Here is a 16,128-nt window from a genome sequence, read left to right as displayed (position 1 = left end):
TAGTGGCATGGCTAAGACATTGAATTTCTGGAGTGGGTGGCACCTAGGTGGGATGTTTCTCTTTCCATCTGGTAATCCCCAGCTTGGTCCCCCTATAAAAAGCCAAGTCGAAGGCGTCCTTCACTTTTTTTTTCTTAGGTGGGGCTACGAGAATCTGAAAGGGTGGGGCGGCAGGGTACAACACACGAACTACGTTTCCCAGAGTGTTTCGGAACCGCACTTGGGTGCTGTGCGTAGGTAACTTTCCTCCACTCTTCCGTAATGCTGCCAGTCTCGACGTTCTAGGTTTCCCTGAACTTCCGGATAAGGCCAGTGGGTGACCAGGCCAGAATGTCTCGGTTCGAGCATTTCCCGGGTCCTCCCGCAGGGTGGCGGCGGTGGACCTTCTGCGGTTTTGCGTGTGACGGGGCTGAGACTGCGCATGCGTGACGAGGACCTGGGGGGGCGGGGCCTGTTGCGGCTGCGGCTAGCTGCGGAACTGGGTGGTGGGAGGCTATGTGGATCCGCCGCCGGGCGGTGGGGGTGTCCTCCGCCTCGGCCTCTGAAGGCAGCACGTCCTCCGCTGCATGGACCGAGATGGGGTCTTGGATGCGGATGATCGGAGGGAGGCTGAAGCAGCGGCTGCGGCTGGACGTGGGGCGCGAAATCTGCCGCCAGTACCCGCTGTTCTGCTTCCTGCTGCTCTGCCTCAGCGTCGCCTCGCTGCTCCTCAACAGGTACCTGCCTCTGGCCCCGCGGAGGCCGCTTGGGAGCCCGCGGGCTGTGCTGGCAGCGAGCGAGAGCAAACTCGGCACAGTCGCTTCGGGAGGGACGACCGAGGTCGCGGCCGAATATACGGGCGGGCGGACGGGCACGGGCCTCCTGCCCGTGGGCCGGGCATCCTCCGAGGTTACTTACCTCTGAACCTTTGTTTTCTTACCATTTCTCAAAATTTGGGCCTTTATCGTCTATTTTTCACAACCGAAATATGTATATCCACCTCAGTTCGAGACGGTAAAGACGATTCAGTCACTGGAGGGAGGATGATTTAAGGTCCTGTCGCAGTCTCAGGCGGAACCCTATTCTCTCGCACTAGTATAGACACACTCGCGGGCACACACCTTGGTAGCCACAGCAGTTTCTCGCAATTTAGTCTGTTTCAAAGGTTGTTTGACCCGAAATCAAAAAGCAGAATAGTACCCCATCACATTTTTACAAAATTCCTGATTCTCTATTTTTTCAAGAGTTGAAATATTCTGAAAAGTTAAAATGATTAAATTGAAATTTTGATGTCAGAAGGTCGTGCCCCTGAAGCTTGTAGATTTTCTTAGTTTTGCCATTTCTAAAAGTAGTATCGGTGCAGTGGATGGTAGAAAAGACGTGTACTAAAAACATGCTGTTTCCTTTGAAACTTTATTTCGAAGTAGTTCATATGCAAGCATAACAGTGGAAAACATACACAAGGGATTTAACTTAGTATTTTCCACTAAGGCTAACCATTTCCCGTAACTGTGTTAATAGGTTTTTTTTTTTTTAAGTAAATGGATTTAACTAGTTATTACTATCTTTAAAAAAAGTGCCTAGGTTGTGATGCTGAGGTATTTGTTGGACTCTGGAAGAAGTGGGATCCTTTAACCGTAAATATTGTTAATTACTACCATTCTGTCCTCTGAAAGGAGTTCCAGACTAACAGGTTCAGTTGAACAAAATGCAAACTACGTGATTTAAGTTTTGTCCTCAACTTTATTCAACAGGAGTTAAGTGTAATGTTTCTTTAAGGTAGGACAGGTAGTACAGCCATGAATTGAAAGCATATTAAACTAACTTTCTGAGGTCATCATCTTAGGAAGTCATAGCAGCTAATGCTATATGTTGCTCAATCATAAGATGTCTTCTGATTTTTGATATGGGATCTGTACCATGAATTTGTTTTATGCAAAGAAGGGAGAAAATCCACATACTTTTTTTTTTAAATCTCTGAGTGATCGTGTTTATGAGTGAAATTGTTTTTGCATACTCTTTTCCCATTGGTTGTTTTGAATCAGCCAAAGCGACTTTAAATATCATAATGTTGCCTTTGTATTTTATTTATGTGAATGGGTATTTTGCCTGCAAAATATGTCTGCACTATGTGCATGCAGTGCTAATGGAGGCCAGAAGAGGGAGGGGCCTGGATCCCCTGGAGCTGGAGTTAGAGAATATGGGTATAGGAATAGTCCCCTTATCCTTTGGAAGAGCATCCTGTGTACTTAATCGTTGAGGTATCTCTCCAGTCCCCGCAGTACATGTTTAGAGAGCCTCTTTTAGGAAGAGTGCTAGGGAGGGCACAGAATAGAGTGAATAATCTGCTGCTTTATGAAATTGCTAGGTTTTCTTTTCTTTTCTTTTTCTTTTTTTTTTTTTTTTTGATTTTGTTTTTAGTTTTTTGCTTTTTCAAGACAGGGTTTCTTTGTAGCTTTTGGAGTCTGTCCTGGAACTAGCTCTTGTAGACCAGGTTGGCCTCGAACTCACAAAGATCCACAAAGATCCACCTGCCTCTGCCTCCCGAGTGCTGGGATTAAAGGTGTGTGCCACCACTGCCTGGCTTCTTTTCTTTTTTTAAAATTATTTATTTTATATGTATATGAGTGCTTTATCTGCACGCACACCTCTATGTCAGAAGAGGGCATCAGATCTCACTAGAGATGATTTTGAGCCACCATGTGGTTGCTGGGAATTGAATTAAGACCTCTGGAAGAGCAGCCAGTGTTCTTAACCACTGAGCCATCTCTACAGTCCTTGTGTAATTTTCTTTAAGATGTGTACTATTGAGTATGTGTGTCTGTGTGTATATGTATGAGAGACAGAGAGAGACACACAGAGACAGAGATATAAACACATGCTGTGTATGCTTACATAGTACATAGAATGAATGTCATATGAGAAAACCTGGTTCCTTCTGCCAATGGGAACTAGTAGGTTCATGTATTTATTTATTTATTTTGGTTTTCCAGTCAGGGTTTCCCTGCCTGACCTGGAACTCACTCTGTAGACCAGGGTGGCTTCAAGCTCACAGAAATCTGACGACCTCCCCCCCCCCCCCCCCAGGATTAAAGGCATGCAGCACTATTGCCTGGCTTTACTTCCAGCTCTTTTTTTAAAAGATTTATTTATTATGCATACAATGTTTTATTAACATGTACACACCAGAAGAGGGCACCATATCTCATTATTGATGGTTGTGAGCCACCATGTGGTTGCTGGGAATTGAACTCAGGACCTCTGGAAGAGCAGCCCGTGCTCTTAACCTCTGAGCCATCTCTCCAGCCCCTACTTCCAGCTTTTTGAGACTTGTCTACACTGATTTCCATACTGGCTATTCCCTCAACAGTGGATTCAGTCCCCCCCCCACCCCCCCCCCCCCTCGCAAATCTTCCAGCATTTGTTGTCAGTTGTTAGTTGATCTTTGCCATTCTGACTGGGGTCAGATGAAATCTCAAAGTGGTTTTGATTTACATTTTCCTAGTTGCTAAGAATGATGAACATGTTTTTAAAAGATATTTCTTAGCAATTTTCATTTCTTCTTTTGAGAATTCTCTGTTCAGGTCCTAGGTCCATTTTTAGATTTTTTTTTCATGGTTTATTTAACTTTATTTTATGTGCATTGGTGTGAAGGTGTCAGATCCCTGCAACTGGATCTTCAGACAGTTGTAAACTGCCATGTGGATGCTGAGAATTGAACCCGGGTTCTCTGGAAGAGCAGTGCTCTTAACCACTGAGCCCTCTCTCCAGCCCCTTAGATGGGTTGTTTTTGTTTTGTTAGTTCTTTATATGTTTTGGATATCAATTCCCAGGTAGATGTATAGCCAGCAAAGATTCTCTCCTATTCTGGGGGCTTCTTCTTTACCCAGTTGTGTCTTTAGCTGGGTAGAAGCTTTTTAGTTTTTAAGTTCTAATTGTTGGCCTGCACTTCTTGGGCGAATGGAGACTTATTTAGAAAGTTCTTTTCTGCACCTACACCATGTAGAGTCCTGCTTCTGTTTCTTCTAGCACTGTCAGGTTTCAAATTTAAGTCTTTTAACCATGTAAATTAGTTTTTGTGGAAGGTGATAGACACAGGTCTAATTTCATTCTTCTGCAACTGGACATCCAGTTTTCCCAGCAGCATTTGTTGAAAATGCCTTCTTTTCTCCAGTTTATTTTTGGTATCTTTGTCAAATATTAAATGGCTGAAGTTCCATGTACTCAGGTTTGGGTCTTTGACCTGCTCTCTCCATCTGCATGCTTGTCTTTGGACCACTTCCGTATTATTTTTATTATTAGATTCTGTAGTATATCTTACTATCTGGTGCTGTAATCCCTCTCATATTCTTCTTCAGGATAGTTTTGTTTTTTTCCAGGGTCTTTTGCGGTTTTGTAAGAATTTGGGGATTTTTTTTTCTACTTCTGTGAAGAATGACATAGGGATTTTGACTGAACTTGCATTTGATTTGTAAATAAGTTTTGGTAGAATGGTCATTTTCACAATATTCACTTTATCAATTTACGACGTGGGATGTCTTTCCATTTTCTAATGTCTCAAATGTCCTGTAGTCTTTGTTTTTTTTTTTGTTTTGTTTTGTTTTTTGCTGTCTTTTCATGGTTTGGGTATTAGAGTAATAGTGGCTCTGTGAAAGGAGTTTGGGAGTGCTCCTTCTGTTTCTGTTTTTGAATAATTTAAGAAGGATTGCTTGTAGATATTGGGAAGTCTGGTAGAATTCTGCTGTGGATCCGTCTGGTCCTGAACTTTTTTTTTTCCCCCTGGAAGACTTTTTCTACTATTTTAATTGTCTCATTTGTTATGGGTCGTTTTAGGTTTGTTGACTTCTTGGTTTAATTTTGATGATTTGGCCGAATTTAGAAATTCATTAATTTCTTTTAGATTTTCCAGCTTAACGGAATACATATTTTGAAAATATTCGCTTATAACATTCTGAATTTCTTTGGTGTCTGTTTCTGTATTTTACTGTTTTATTTCTGATTCTGTCAGCTTGTGTCCTCCCATTCTTTCTTTTTGGTCAGTCTGTTAATTTTGTTTATTTTCTCAAAGAATCAGCTCTTAGATTTGTTGACTCTTTATATTGTTTTCTTTGCTTTTATTTCATTGATTTCTGCTCTGGTTTGGAGTACTGTTGTCTGTCCTTTTATTGTATGAGATGTTTATTATTGAAGCTAAAACGTGTTTCTTGTAGACAATAGATAGATGTTGTTTCTTGATCCCTTCAATCAACCAGTGTTTTTATTGGGTAATTGAAGCTGTTGGTATTTGAAGTCATTATGGAAAAGTGTGTATTGCTTGTGTTCATCTGTTGTTGTGTTTGGTGGTGGTGTTTGTGTCCTTAGTGATACAGAGTGAGACAGAGTGAGACAGAGTGATACAGAGTGTTTTGATATTTATGCCTTTGTGTTTTATTTTGTATTTTACAGTCTCTCTGCTATGCTCATTCCTCTCTTTAGCTCACAATATTTTGTTGTCAAGCCTGCCATGGTGACCAGACAAAGTCAGGAGACTGGGTATATGGCCAGGGCTAAATTTGACAGGTTGGGGATGCACGGATTAGCAGAGCCAGCAGATCTACAGGTGTAGACCCCAGAGAAGGTTGGGGAGATCTGACTGAGTGGAGAGGTTGGATGAGGTGCAGTAAGAACTAGGCTGGAGCCTGGAGAAGGGTGTTGAAGAACTGACTGCGGGGAGAGGTTTGGATGACGTGCAGTAAGAACCAGGCTAGACCTTGGGGAAAGATGTGGAAGAACTGATTGCGGGGTGAGAGTGGATGAGGCACAGGAAGGACCTGTGAGTAGTGGCAGGTAAGGTAATCCTCTAAACCTTAGAAGGGAACGCTGGCTTTGCTCTTAGGTGGCTCTGCTATTAAATAGCACTTGCTGCTCTGTTGTGAGGACCAGAGTTTGGATACCGACACCAAAAACTGAATGGCTCACCATCTCCTGGAATTCTAGTTTCAAGAACTCTGCCATCTTTTTCTGGCCTCTATGGGCACTTGTACTTACATGTGTGCATATCCTAATTCGCATCGTCATGCACATGCATGCACATACTTAAATCTTTAAAAAGTCTCTGATTTAAAAAATGCAGTAGCTCAGTGATTGAGTGCTCATTATGTATACATGGGGATCATCAGTTCAGACCCTAACTATCCTATCTCTTCTAACAAGCCAGGCTTAATCCCCCGCCGGTAACCCCAGCACTGAGGTAAACAGACACAAGAGAATGTCTAGGGCTTGCTGCCTGCTAACCTAGTCAAAAAGAACCAACAAACAAAAACCCCCAAATGGAGAGCTTCAGGTTCATGAGGAGTCCCTGTCTCAAAGTAATAAGGTAGGACGTGATAGAGGAGGACACTTGACACCTTGCCCTGGCATCCTTGTACGTGTGTAAGTGTGTGTGCACTACACTCACATGCATACATCCACAAATAAACAAATAAATAAACATTCCAGCCTAGGAACTACATTAAAAACAAAGCCACTGTGACTCTGTGTTGGTGTGCCTCATCCTTGCCCCCAGAGACACTGGCATCGTCTCTGCTCCTGTGCCAAAGAAGCTACTGATAATGGCCGGTATTGATGACTGCTACACATCAGCCAGGGGCTGCACTGCCACCCTGGGTAACTTTGCCCAGGCTACTTTTGATGCCATCTTTAAGACCTACAGCTATCCGACCTCTGACCCCTGGAAAAAGACTGTGTTCACCAAATCACCTATCAGGAATTCACTAAGCATCCTGTGAAAACTCACACCAGAGTCTCTGTTCAAAGGACCAGGCTCCAGCTGTGGCCACCCTAAAAGGGTTCTTATTACAAGAAAAATAAAGTGATTTATGTCTGAAAAACTGATTGTCCAAACCGGTGGTGGCGTGTGCCTAGTCCCAGCACTTGGGAAGCAGAGACAGGTGGATCTCTGAGTTTGAGGCCAGCCTGGGCTACATACAGAGTGAGTTCCAGGACAGCCAAGGCTACACAGAAGAACCCTGTCTCAAAAACAACAACAATGAACACCCCCTCAAAAAAACAAAACAAAACGGTAAAACTGATTTTCTAGTAATTGTCAATAAACTCCTTTAGAGGTTGATTTATTTTATTATTTTTTCTAAGAATCAGAAATATTTTGTTAAATTTGCTTGCTGTTTTGTTTTTTCTACTCTATTTATTTTATTTTTATTTATGTGCATTGGTGTTTTGCCTGCATGAGGGTGTTGGGTACCTTGGAATTGGGGTTATAGATAATTGTGATCTGCCATCTGGCTTCTAGGAATTGTGCCTGGATTTTCTTGAAGAACAGCCAGTGCTCTTAACTGCTGAGAAATCTCTCTCAAAAGCACTCTAAAAAATACTTTTTTTCTAAATTATGTACCAAATTACATTTGATGACCTGAACAGGCATGAGACTGTTAATGATGTTTATTTCATTCGTTTATTGATTTATCGTGTGCACAAACACAAACACACACCACATCACACATGTGGAGGATAGCTAGTGATAGGCACCCAGTGGACGTTTCTCAGGTGTAGAATTGAGAGCACGGTAATCAGGTGGTTTCGCTGGCTGGGTGGCCTGACCTTTTGACTTACTTGGTCACTGTCTATAAATAAGATATTAGCATTTCTACGTTTCTCCCCTTCTTAGCTGCTGCATCCCTCCCTTCTAAGTTTTAGGTTTCATTGTTTTCCTAGTAGAAAGATAATTGGGAAGAATCCGGGATGCACACGAAGCTCACCAGGATGCTTCTCTTCCCTTGTGGGCCCAGCCCTGCAGTGCTGTCTGCCTTGCTGAGTAGTTGCCACATGTCCTTTATCTACTTCGTGATGAGAAGACAAGTCTGGTACTGCTTACTCTATCAAGGAAGCAGAAGTTTCTTACTCCTTTGAGCGACATGCCATCTATTTGCTTTCGAGGGCATTCTACAAGTCAACTGTACTCGTTTATATAAGACTGGCTCCTGGCTTATAGACCTTCTGTTTTAAATTTTGCTGTCAATCTAGGTTACCTCAGTGCTTCAGGGAGCAACTGTCTGATAATTTGGTCTCTAGCAAGGTGACTCTTCAGCCTCCCATTTGTATGACCATACAGTGCACCTTGCTGTCACTAGAAAGTACTCCCAAGACTCAAATATCTTGTGATGGTAGCACCCAGGAGACTGAGGCTGGAGGACCACAGGTTCAAGGCCAGCCAAGGCTCTGAGTTTTGAGTGAGACTTTTTTATTTTTCTTTTTTTTTCTTTTGGTTTTTCAAGTCAGGGTTTCTCTGTGTAACCCTGACTGTCTTGGAACTTGTTCTGTAGACCAGACTGACCTCAAACTCATAGATATCTGCCTTCCTCTGCCTCCCAAGTTCTGGGATTAAAGGTATGCACCACCACTCCGGGACTAACACTCTGTTTTTAAATAAATAAGTGAAACAAAAAACTGTGCTATTGTCTAGTGTGCATTTCTCATTCTATCAGTCCTGATGTCCTTACTCCTCTGCTTTCCTCCTATCCATTGCCCTCTTCTGTTGTCATGTACAGTTTAGAGTTTAGAGTCATGCTAGCGTAGATCTCACAGCCTGCTCCTTCAGCTATCCTCCTTTAGCATCTTTCCTTCTACTCAACGGACACAATCCAAATCTCGAGTCAGTGAGGCTGTGCTAGTTTCCTGACTGCTGTAATAAAATCCTCAGATCACAAGCAAACTCAGGTGAGGAAAGGGTTTATTTCAGCTTACAGGTTACAGTCAGTCCAGCACTGAGGGAGGTCAGGAGAGGTCCTCAAGCAGGGCCTTGAAGCAGAACCCGTGGAGGAGCACAGCTTGTTGTCTTATGCTTAGCTATTTCTCTATTTTTAATTAAAAATTAAGAAATATTATTTTAACATGTTTGTGTGTATGCCTGTGTGAGTTTATGTATATCACATGCATCACAGCCTGGGAGGCCAGAAGATGGGTGTTGGATCCCCTGGAGCTGATGTTTTAGACAGTTTGGAGCCAGGTAGTGAGCCACTGGGAATGGAACTCGGGTCTCTACAAAGGTGTATGCTCTTAACTCCTGAGGCCACTCTCCAGCCTCCTCTGTATTTTTTAAAGTCTCCCATTTCTTCCTGGGTTATGTCATTTATTCCTGTGACTTTATGAACTTTTTTTCTAATTTCTAATCCTTCATCTTCAACTAATGTTCTCTGTAAAGAGTTAACATATATAACAGTTTGTGGTCCATTTTTCTGTGGCATATGTTAGGTGAGACTCCTAAAACTTGGCCAGTCCAAAGACCGATTTGTTTCTTGAAGGCTTTTCTTTTTGCTCATACCTAATCATTACTTCAGTCTTTTTATTTTTCCTTCTGTTTGTTAAAAGAATCAGCTCCTCTTTTCTCTGTTCGCTGGTGAGGGTCCTTAGCTCCTCTCCTACATTATTGCAGCAGCCTTTACATCAGCCAGTGTGTTCCTAGACAGTGCCAAGCTCTGTACTGCAGCCAGAGTGGATTCAGTGTAATGCTGTTGTCACTTTCTATCCTTAGAACTTTCATAAGATTTTTTATTATTTCCTTAGCATTACTTGGGACTTGCTTGTACTATCTTTTAATATTTTCTTTTCTCTTGTTGTATGTGTTTTCAGTTCTTCATCATCATTTTGTATCTTTAATTTATTGTTTGTATGTATGTGCATGTGTGCATATAAAGATATGTAGGTGTGTATGGAAACTCAATACTTGTGTGAAATTGTTTCTCTTCACCTTTGTGTGGTTTCTAGGGATCAGATTAGGTCATCATCCTTACATCATCAGGAGTCAAGCACCTTTTGCCTACTGAGCAATCTGCCATCCCACCTAGATAACAGCTAACAGAAACTCAGTTTGTACTAGGTTTGGCCGAGAGAATACTGAATAACAGAACACTGTTAACTGGGCCTCAGAGAAACACGGAATAGTATTGAGAGTACCAACACCTTCTTGTGTTAGGCATGGTGGGGCATACCTTTAATTTCAGCACTTGGGAGATGAACCCCTGGATCTCTGAAAGTTTGAGGCTAGTTTGGTCTAGGCAATAATTTCTACGTCAGTTAGTGCTACAGAGTGAGACCCTACATGCAAACCAAACCAAATAATAACACATCTCTTCGTTTACTCTCCTGTGTTCTCCCTGCATTGTGACTTCATTCTCTTCTCACTGCCATTTTTTTTTTTTGTGAAGATATATAACTGTCAAGCTGAGCTTTGCTTGAGAGGAGATAAGACTGATTGCACCATAGTTTCTAATTCACATAGTTCTCTCTCTTTTATATTTCTTTGCAAAAGTGTATAATAGTAATTTGAATTTAGTATATGGACTATCTTCTCTGTGTCTAATGGCCAAGCTTCTAAATGTGGATTGATTTTCAATTTTTCACTCACTATCATAAAATATTTCCAAAACTTCCTAAAATGTAAAAATTTTTGCCAAACTCACTTTGAGATGTTTTCATCTTTGTTGATACTATCGCTGTCACCATTTGAGCCCAGACTGACTAAGGATGAATTCCATCTCCCAAATGCTGTGCTCAGAGGCATGTCTGGTTTACGTGCTCTTAGAAAGCAAGCACAGGGTTTTCTGTATGCCAGACAAGCACTCTACCAACTGACCTACATCCTCAGTCCTGTGTATCTAGCGTCTTCAACAATGGCATTGTCCAAATTTCAACAAGGATGGATTTCATTTGTAATTGCATTTTCTTTGATCTGAATTTCACTTCTAGTGTTATTATTGCTGCCCATTTCCTTGTTGCACTTTCATGCTTGAGTCCATTTCCTTTTGAAAATGGATATTTTTATAAAACATCATACAAGGTTATTACTGGGAATAAAGAGGTGACACAACTCCATGTTTTGCTCTTGTATGTGGATGGTCAGTTACTAACAAAAGTGATGTGATTGGTCACATATACATCTGTTATTTATGTTCCAGTGTTTAGACTGCAGAGTGACCAGCAGAGCTTATGTTTTATGCAGTTGTTTACAATTAATAAACACAGCGGTCACTGATGTTTGAACCGTGAAGGGATTGGGATCTGCAAGGTCATGCTGAGCATGCCTTCTTGAGACACCTCAGTAACATGGCATATTATATGGCACAATTACCAGTCTGGCTTCTTGCTTCTTCAGATTCATCATAGGGCCATTTCTAAAAAATTATTTTAGGCTTATTCATTTTACTTTGCATATATGAGTATTTGGCCTGCATGTCTGGTGCCTTTGGAGGGCAGAAGAGGCATCAGATCCTCTGAAACTGGAGTTACAAATGGTTGTGAGCCACTGTGTGGGTGCTGGGAATCAAACCTGGTTTCTCTGATGAAAAAGCAACGTGTCCTAAACCTCTACTTTGTGGAAACTGTGTGCAGACCATAACCATGCAGTGCTCTCGTTTGAATTCCCCTATCTTTCCCAGTCCCTTTTCCCCCTACCTTCTTTTGTTGGTTTTTCCCTACATTACGTTTTTCTACAGCTATTGAGTTCTGTTTCATAATACCAAACATGTGGGCTGGAGAGATGGCTCAGTGGTTAGGAAAACTGACTGCTCTTCCAAAGGATCTGGGTCTGTAACTCCAAGATCTGACACTCTCACACAGACATACATGCGGGCAAAAGAGCATGAAATAAAAACATAAAAATAAATAAATTAAAAAGAAAAAGTGTGTGTGTGCTACCCCTGCCCAAAATACAAAATGTGTTCACATTGTATTATGCTCATTTATTCAACTTTCGCTGCCAGATGGATCTCTGTGTTACTAGAGACCACGATAGTGATGTTCTCTGGTACATACCCAGAGCCTAACCTTGTCTAACACAAAGCAGGCACTTGGAAACATTAATTTTAATGATTATCATAATTTTGGTGGAATGTGATAAAAGGTATTTTGGAAAAATGAATTTTAGACTACTTAAACATAACAATATAGAAATGAAACTATGAAATGTTGAACTTAATTTTCTCCTATACTTAAATAAAACTATATATTTGGTAATATACACTGCATTATTTACTTATATCTAACAAATATTATTAAAAGTTAATTGATTGGAAAACTTAAAATTGATTTTCATTAATAGATACTTAATAAATATATGGTAGATCAATAAAGGAATAACTTTTAATGCTATATATTTCTTTGGTTCTGATCATTTTCATTTGTTTCTAAGGTATCTTCATGTCTTAATGATCTTCTGGTCATTTGTTGCTGGAGTTGTGACATTCTACTGTTCATTAGGACCCGATTCTCTGTTACCAAATATATTCTTCACAATAAAATACAAACCTAAGGTAAATTGGGTTTTTTAAGTTTTTAAGTTAAATTCTTTTTATCCATGTGTGTATGCGATATGTTTGTGTGAGCATCCACCACAAGTGTGTGATACCCTGGAGGTCAAAAGTGAATGTTAGATTCCCTGGAGCTGGTGTCAGCAGTTGTGAGCTGTCCAGTGTGGGTGCTGAGAACTGAGTGCAGGTCCTCACGAAGCGCAGCAGGCACACGTACTGCTGAGCCCTTTCTCCGGCCCTGTTATCTTTAATTTTAAAAGTCAGCTTATGTGACTCTATGCTGTTTAGTCTTTTTACTAAAAGTATTTTAAAGCAATGATTTTTAAAATATACTTATTATTTTATAACAGAATGAATACCTGGAGTCTATAGAAAAGGTTTGTGTGTGTGTGTGTGTGTGTGTGTGTGTGTGTGTGTATGTGTGTGTGTGTATATATAAATGTTTAGATACTTATTTTAAGTTGTTTTTTTTTTTTTTTTTGGTGCTGACAATTGAACCCAGGCTCATGCATGTAATTCCCCACTGAGCTGCATCTTCAGTCCTGGCTTATTTATTTATTTGTTTGTTTATTTTGGTTTTCCAAGACAGCATTTCTCTGTGTAGCTTTGGAGCCTGTCCTGGAACTAGCTTTGTAGACCAGATTGGCCTCAAAATCACAGAGATCCTCCTGCCTCTGCCGCCCAAGTGCTGGGATTAAAGGCGTGCATCACCGCCTGGCCAGTCCTAGTTTTAAGGTTTACAGTTCTAATAGCAACTGTGAAAAGAAAATACAATCTTCTCAGAAAGTTGCAGTTCACAGTGTCGTCCTGTCGCCTGGGTACATGTTAACCACAGGACAATTAGCTTAGAGCAGAGGTTTTCTAATGTGTTTGTAAACGAGACCCTCCTTGGGCATCATCATCAATCTGATTTTGCTTAAAAAGTTTTAGGCTACTGTTCTGTAAATAGTATTGTTGAAAACTTTTCAGGTAATTCGGAAGCACAGACATTTAAGGAATTCTGGGATAAATAATAATCCAACCCTGTTAATTCTCATTCTGTGTGTATGTGTGTTTGTGTATGTGCGTGTGAGTTCACAGGTTGAGGATTGGACTCAGAGCCTTGTGCCTAAGCAAAATGTTCAAGCATTGAACTAACCCCGACACTCCAACCCTGTAAATCTCTTAAGTGCATATGTGCACAAGAGAAAACAAAAAAAATAGTGAATTTCCTTAGCCAAAATAGTTTGTATTTCTGAAGTTCAATAGTGACAGTAGCATATTGATTCTGTACTCTGTAAGGCAAAATTCTGACTTTTAAGATTCTGTCCATAAATCAGGATTGAGTGAGAAATCTTTTTTCTCCTCAGATGAAGAAAAAGCATGGGGCCTCGTACCTCCTATTCAAGTGTTGTCCTTCAGAACTATGCTCCGAGCCCCTTGTGGGTTGTCTTTGAATTAAATTCTTTAATCATAGATTCAATTCTTTAAATTGATACAGTTCCTCATTTTAGGTTTTTCTATGCAGAGAAAGCACAGAAGTCTGGGCTGTGTTTGGTCATGGCCCTCGGAATTTATCACAAGTGTTCCCCTCATTGAAGCTAAGCTTTGGGAGAAATGGAGAATTTTTTTTTCCCTAATATTTTTTCAGTAGAAGACACAGTCAAAGGTAGATTGATTATTTATTTATCTTTTGTTTATTTATTTGTTTATGGTTAAAGATGGTCTCAAGGCACTTAAATTCTAGATCCTCAGCCTTCAGAGAGTTGAAGTTATAGACATGCACTACCATACCTGCTAAGAGAACCTTTGTTTACAGTTCCCACTCTTATCTTCTGGTGATAAGAACCTGTGCCATTCTTTGTGCTAGAGAATTCTCTACTACTGAACTACTGAGTTACACACCAGGCCTGGCTTATTGTAAAGTAGTTCATAAGGTATTTTGTGTCCCCTGGCAGTTAATTTAGCAGGTACTCTACGAACAAGAGTTTCAGTTTTGAAGCACCAAACAGAAAGTTCTTTGAGTGCTCTCACGGAGGGTAGCAAAGCCCTTGAAAACTGGTTCTTCGTAGTAGAGATAGTATGGAAACTAAAGACTCAGCTCTGTTTTCTTTCCTTTTTTAGCAGTTAGGACTTCAAGAGTTATTTCCCCAAGGTCACAGCTGTGCTGTTTGTGGTAAAGTCAAATGCAAGCGACACAGGTAAGTTCAACTTTTTCTAAAGTTGTGCTTGGGGTGTGTGTGTGTGTGTGCGCTTGCGCGCGACCATGCTATGCCTGGAGGTCAGAGGACAGCTGTGGAGTTGGTTCTCTCCCTCTATCTTTCTTTGGGTTCTGGGACTCAAACTCAAGTAATTGAGCTTCTAAGGCAAGTGTTTTTACCTAATGATGAGCTACCTTGCTGGCCCCCAAGTCAAATGTTATTATTTGTTGATCTTGTATTACATTTTATTACAAGTTATTTTATTACAAGTGACTTCGTTGTTTGATTTACTTTAGGCCTTCCTTGCTACTTGAAAACTACCAGCCCTGGCTAGACCTGAAAGTTTCTTCCAAAGTCGATGCATCTCTCTCAGAGGTAAGTAATTTAACTAATATTCCCAAATATGAGCATGTGTTATTTGAGGTTGTTACTGTGTTCTGAAAATCATAGACAGTTTTGTCCCTGTTAGAATATCACAAAATGTGCTTGTAGAAGCCTTGGTAACTTCGCATTGCACAGGGCTTCTGGATGCAGTCGAGGGTTGTACACATTTGAGTTATTTGAAGCCGCTCCTGGCCTAACATGGCATATTTATTGTTTAATAGAATTTTTTTATTTTAATAAATAGGAGTAAAGTCTAAAAAATAACAGTATTCTAATTTAATTTCTGTTGCTGTGATAAAATATCATGACAGGAACAGCTTAGGGGAAGAAAGGTTGTATTTGGCTTACAGTGTCATGATCTTGTTCATTGCTGTGAGAAAGTCAGGGTAGGATATAAACATGTGGATCCTTGCTTGCTTGCTTGCTTCTAGCTAGCTGTTTCCTCTGTTACATTCTTCAGAAACTCCTGACTAGGGTATGGTGCTGTCTAAAGTGGCCTGGGTCTTCCTATATCAGTTAACCATTAAGACATTTGCTACATATATACCAATAGGTCAATCTGATCTAAATAATTCCTATTTGAGACTTTCCAGTGGTTGTGGGTTATGTGAAATGGACAATTAAAACTAACTAACACAGATATAAACATGTAAAACGATGTAAACATATACTATAAAGCATAATATGCCATAGATTAAAAAGTATGAATGACATTGTAAATTCATCAACCAGTAATATACTTATTATCAAGTGTTATATACTGTGCATAATTGTACGTGCCATAGATTGTTATAAATGGCAGCTCAGTAGTTTTGTTTGTACCTGACTTGCTATGAACATACTATGGATATACTTATTGTTCATTAGGCTCTTTGTTCAGAGTACACATTTTTTTATATGTGTAAACTACACTAGCTTATGAAATGGGTACTATTGATATTTTCAAGGTCAATTAGAAGTTAAAGATCTTTAATAGAATTTTCAAGTGTTGTTATCAGTAAAACTTGGTTAAAAATTTAGGTGTGGGAGTGGTATATTGGGGAAGTGGCTCAGTGGGTGAAGTTCTTGCCAATAGGTGTGAGGATCTGTATTGAAATTCCCAGTTTTCCTCATGATGTTCATAAGCCAGCGTTAGGCGTGTTTGGACACAGGCAGCCCGTAGAGCTGCTTGTCCTACTAGTCTAACTCTAAGTTTAGTAACACACCCTGACTCCAAAAATAAGGCGGAGGGCTGTGATGTCACTCAATGGTAGAGCGCTTGCCTGCTATGCACAAGTCATCAGCAC

At 40.5% G+C, this 16,128-nt stretch overlaps 1 protein-coding gene across 6 annotated transcripts in view; it reads left to right on the top strand.

Moving 5' to 3' along the window:
- The first annotated feature begins 449 nt into the window (after positions 1 to 449).
- Snx14 (sorting nexin 14) overlaps positions 450 to 16,128 on the top strand; it is a 59,156-nt gene continuing 43,477 nt past the window's right edge. For 2 of the 6 annotated variants that reach the window (XM_087905458.1, XM_087905455.1), the window contains exons 1-4: positions 451 to 716; positions 12,161 to 12,281; positions 14,385 to 14,458; positions 14,755 to 14,833. In XM_087905458.1, coding sequence (XP_087761584.1) covers positions 496 to 716; positions 12,161 to 12,281; positions 14,385 to 14,458; positions 14,755 to 14,833 — 495 coding nt within the window. In that variant the 5' untranslated portion in view covers positions 451 to 495. Of the gene's footprint in view, positions 717 to 12,160; positions 12,282 to 14,381; positions 14,459 to 14,754; positions 14,834 to 16,128 lie in introns of all 6 variants that reach the window. The other 4 variants (XM_087905459.1, XM_087905454.1, XM_087905456.1 and 1 more) reach the window with 3 other exon arrangements.

This window comes from Myodes glareolus, chromosome 4, assembly GCF_982192425.1.
Source record: "Myodes glareolus chromosome 4, mMyoGla1.1, whole genome shotgun sequence".
Taxonomy (NCBI): domain Eukaryota; kingdom Metazoa; phylum Chordata; class Mammalia; order Rodentia; family Cricetidae; genus Myodes; species Myodes glareolus.
This window is presented reverse-complemented; position numbering and strand designations above follow the sequence as displayed.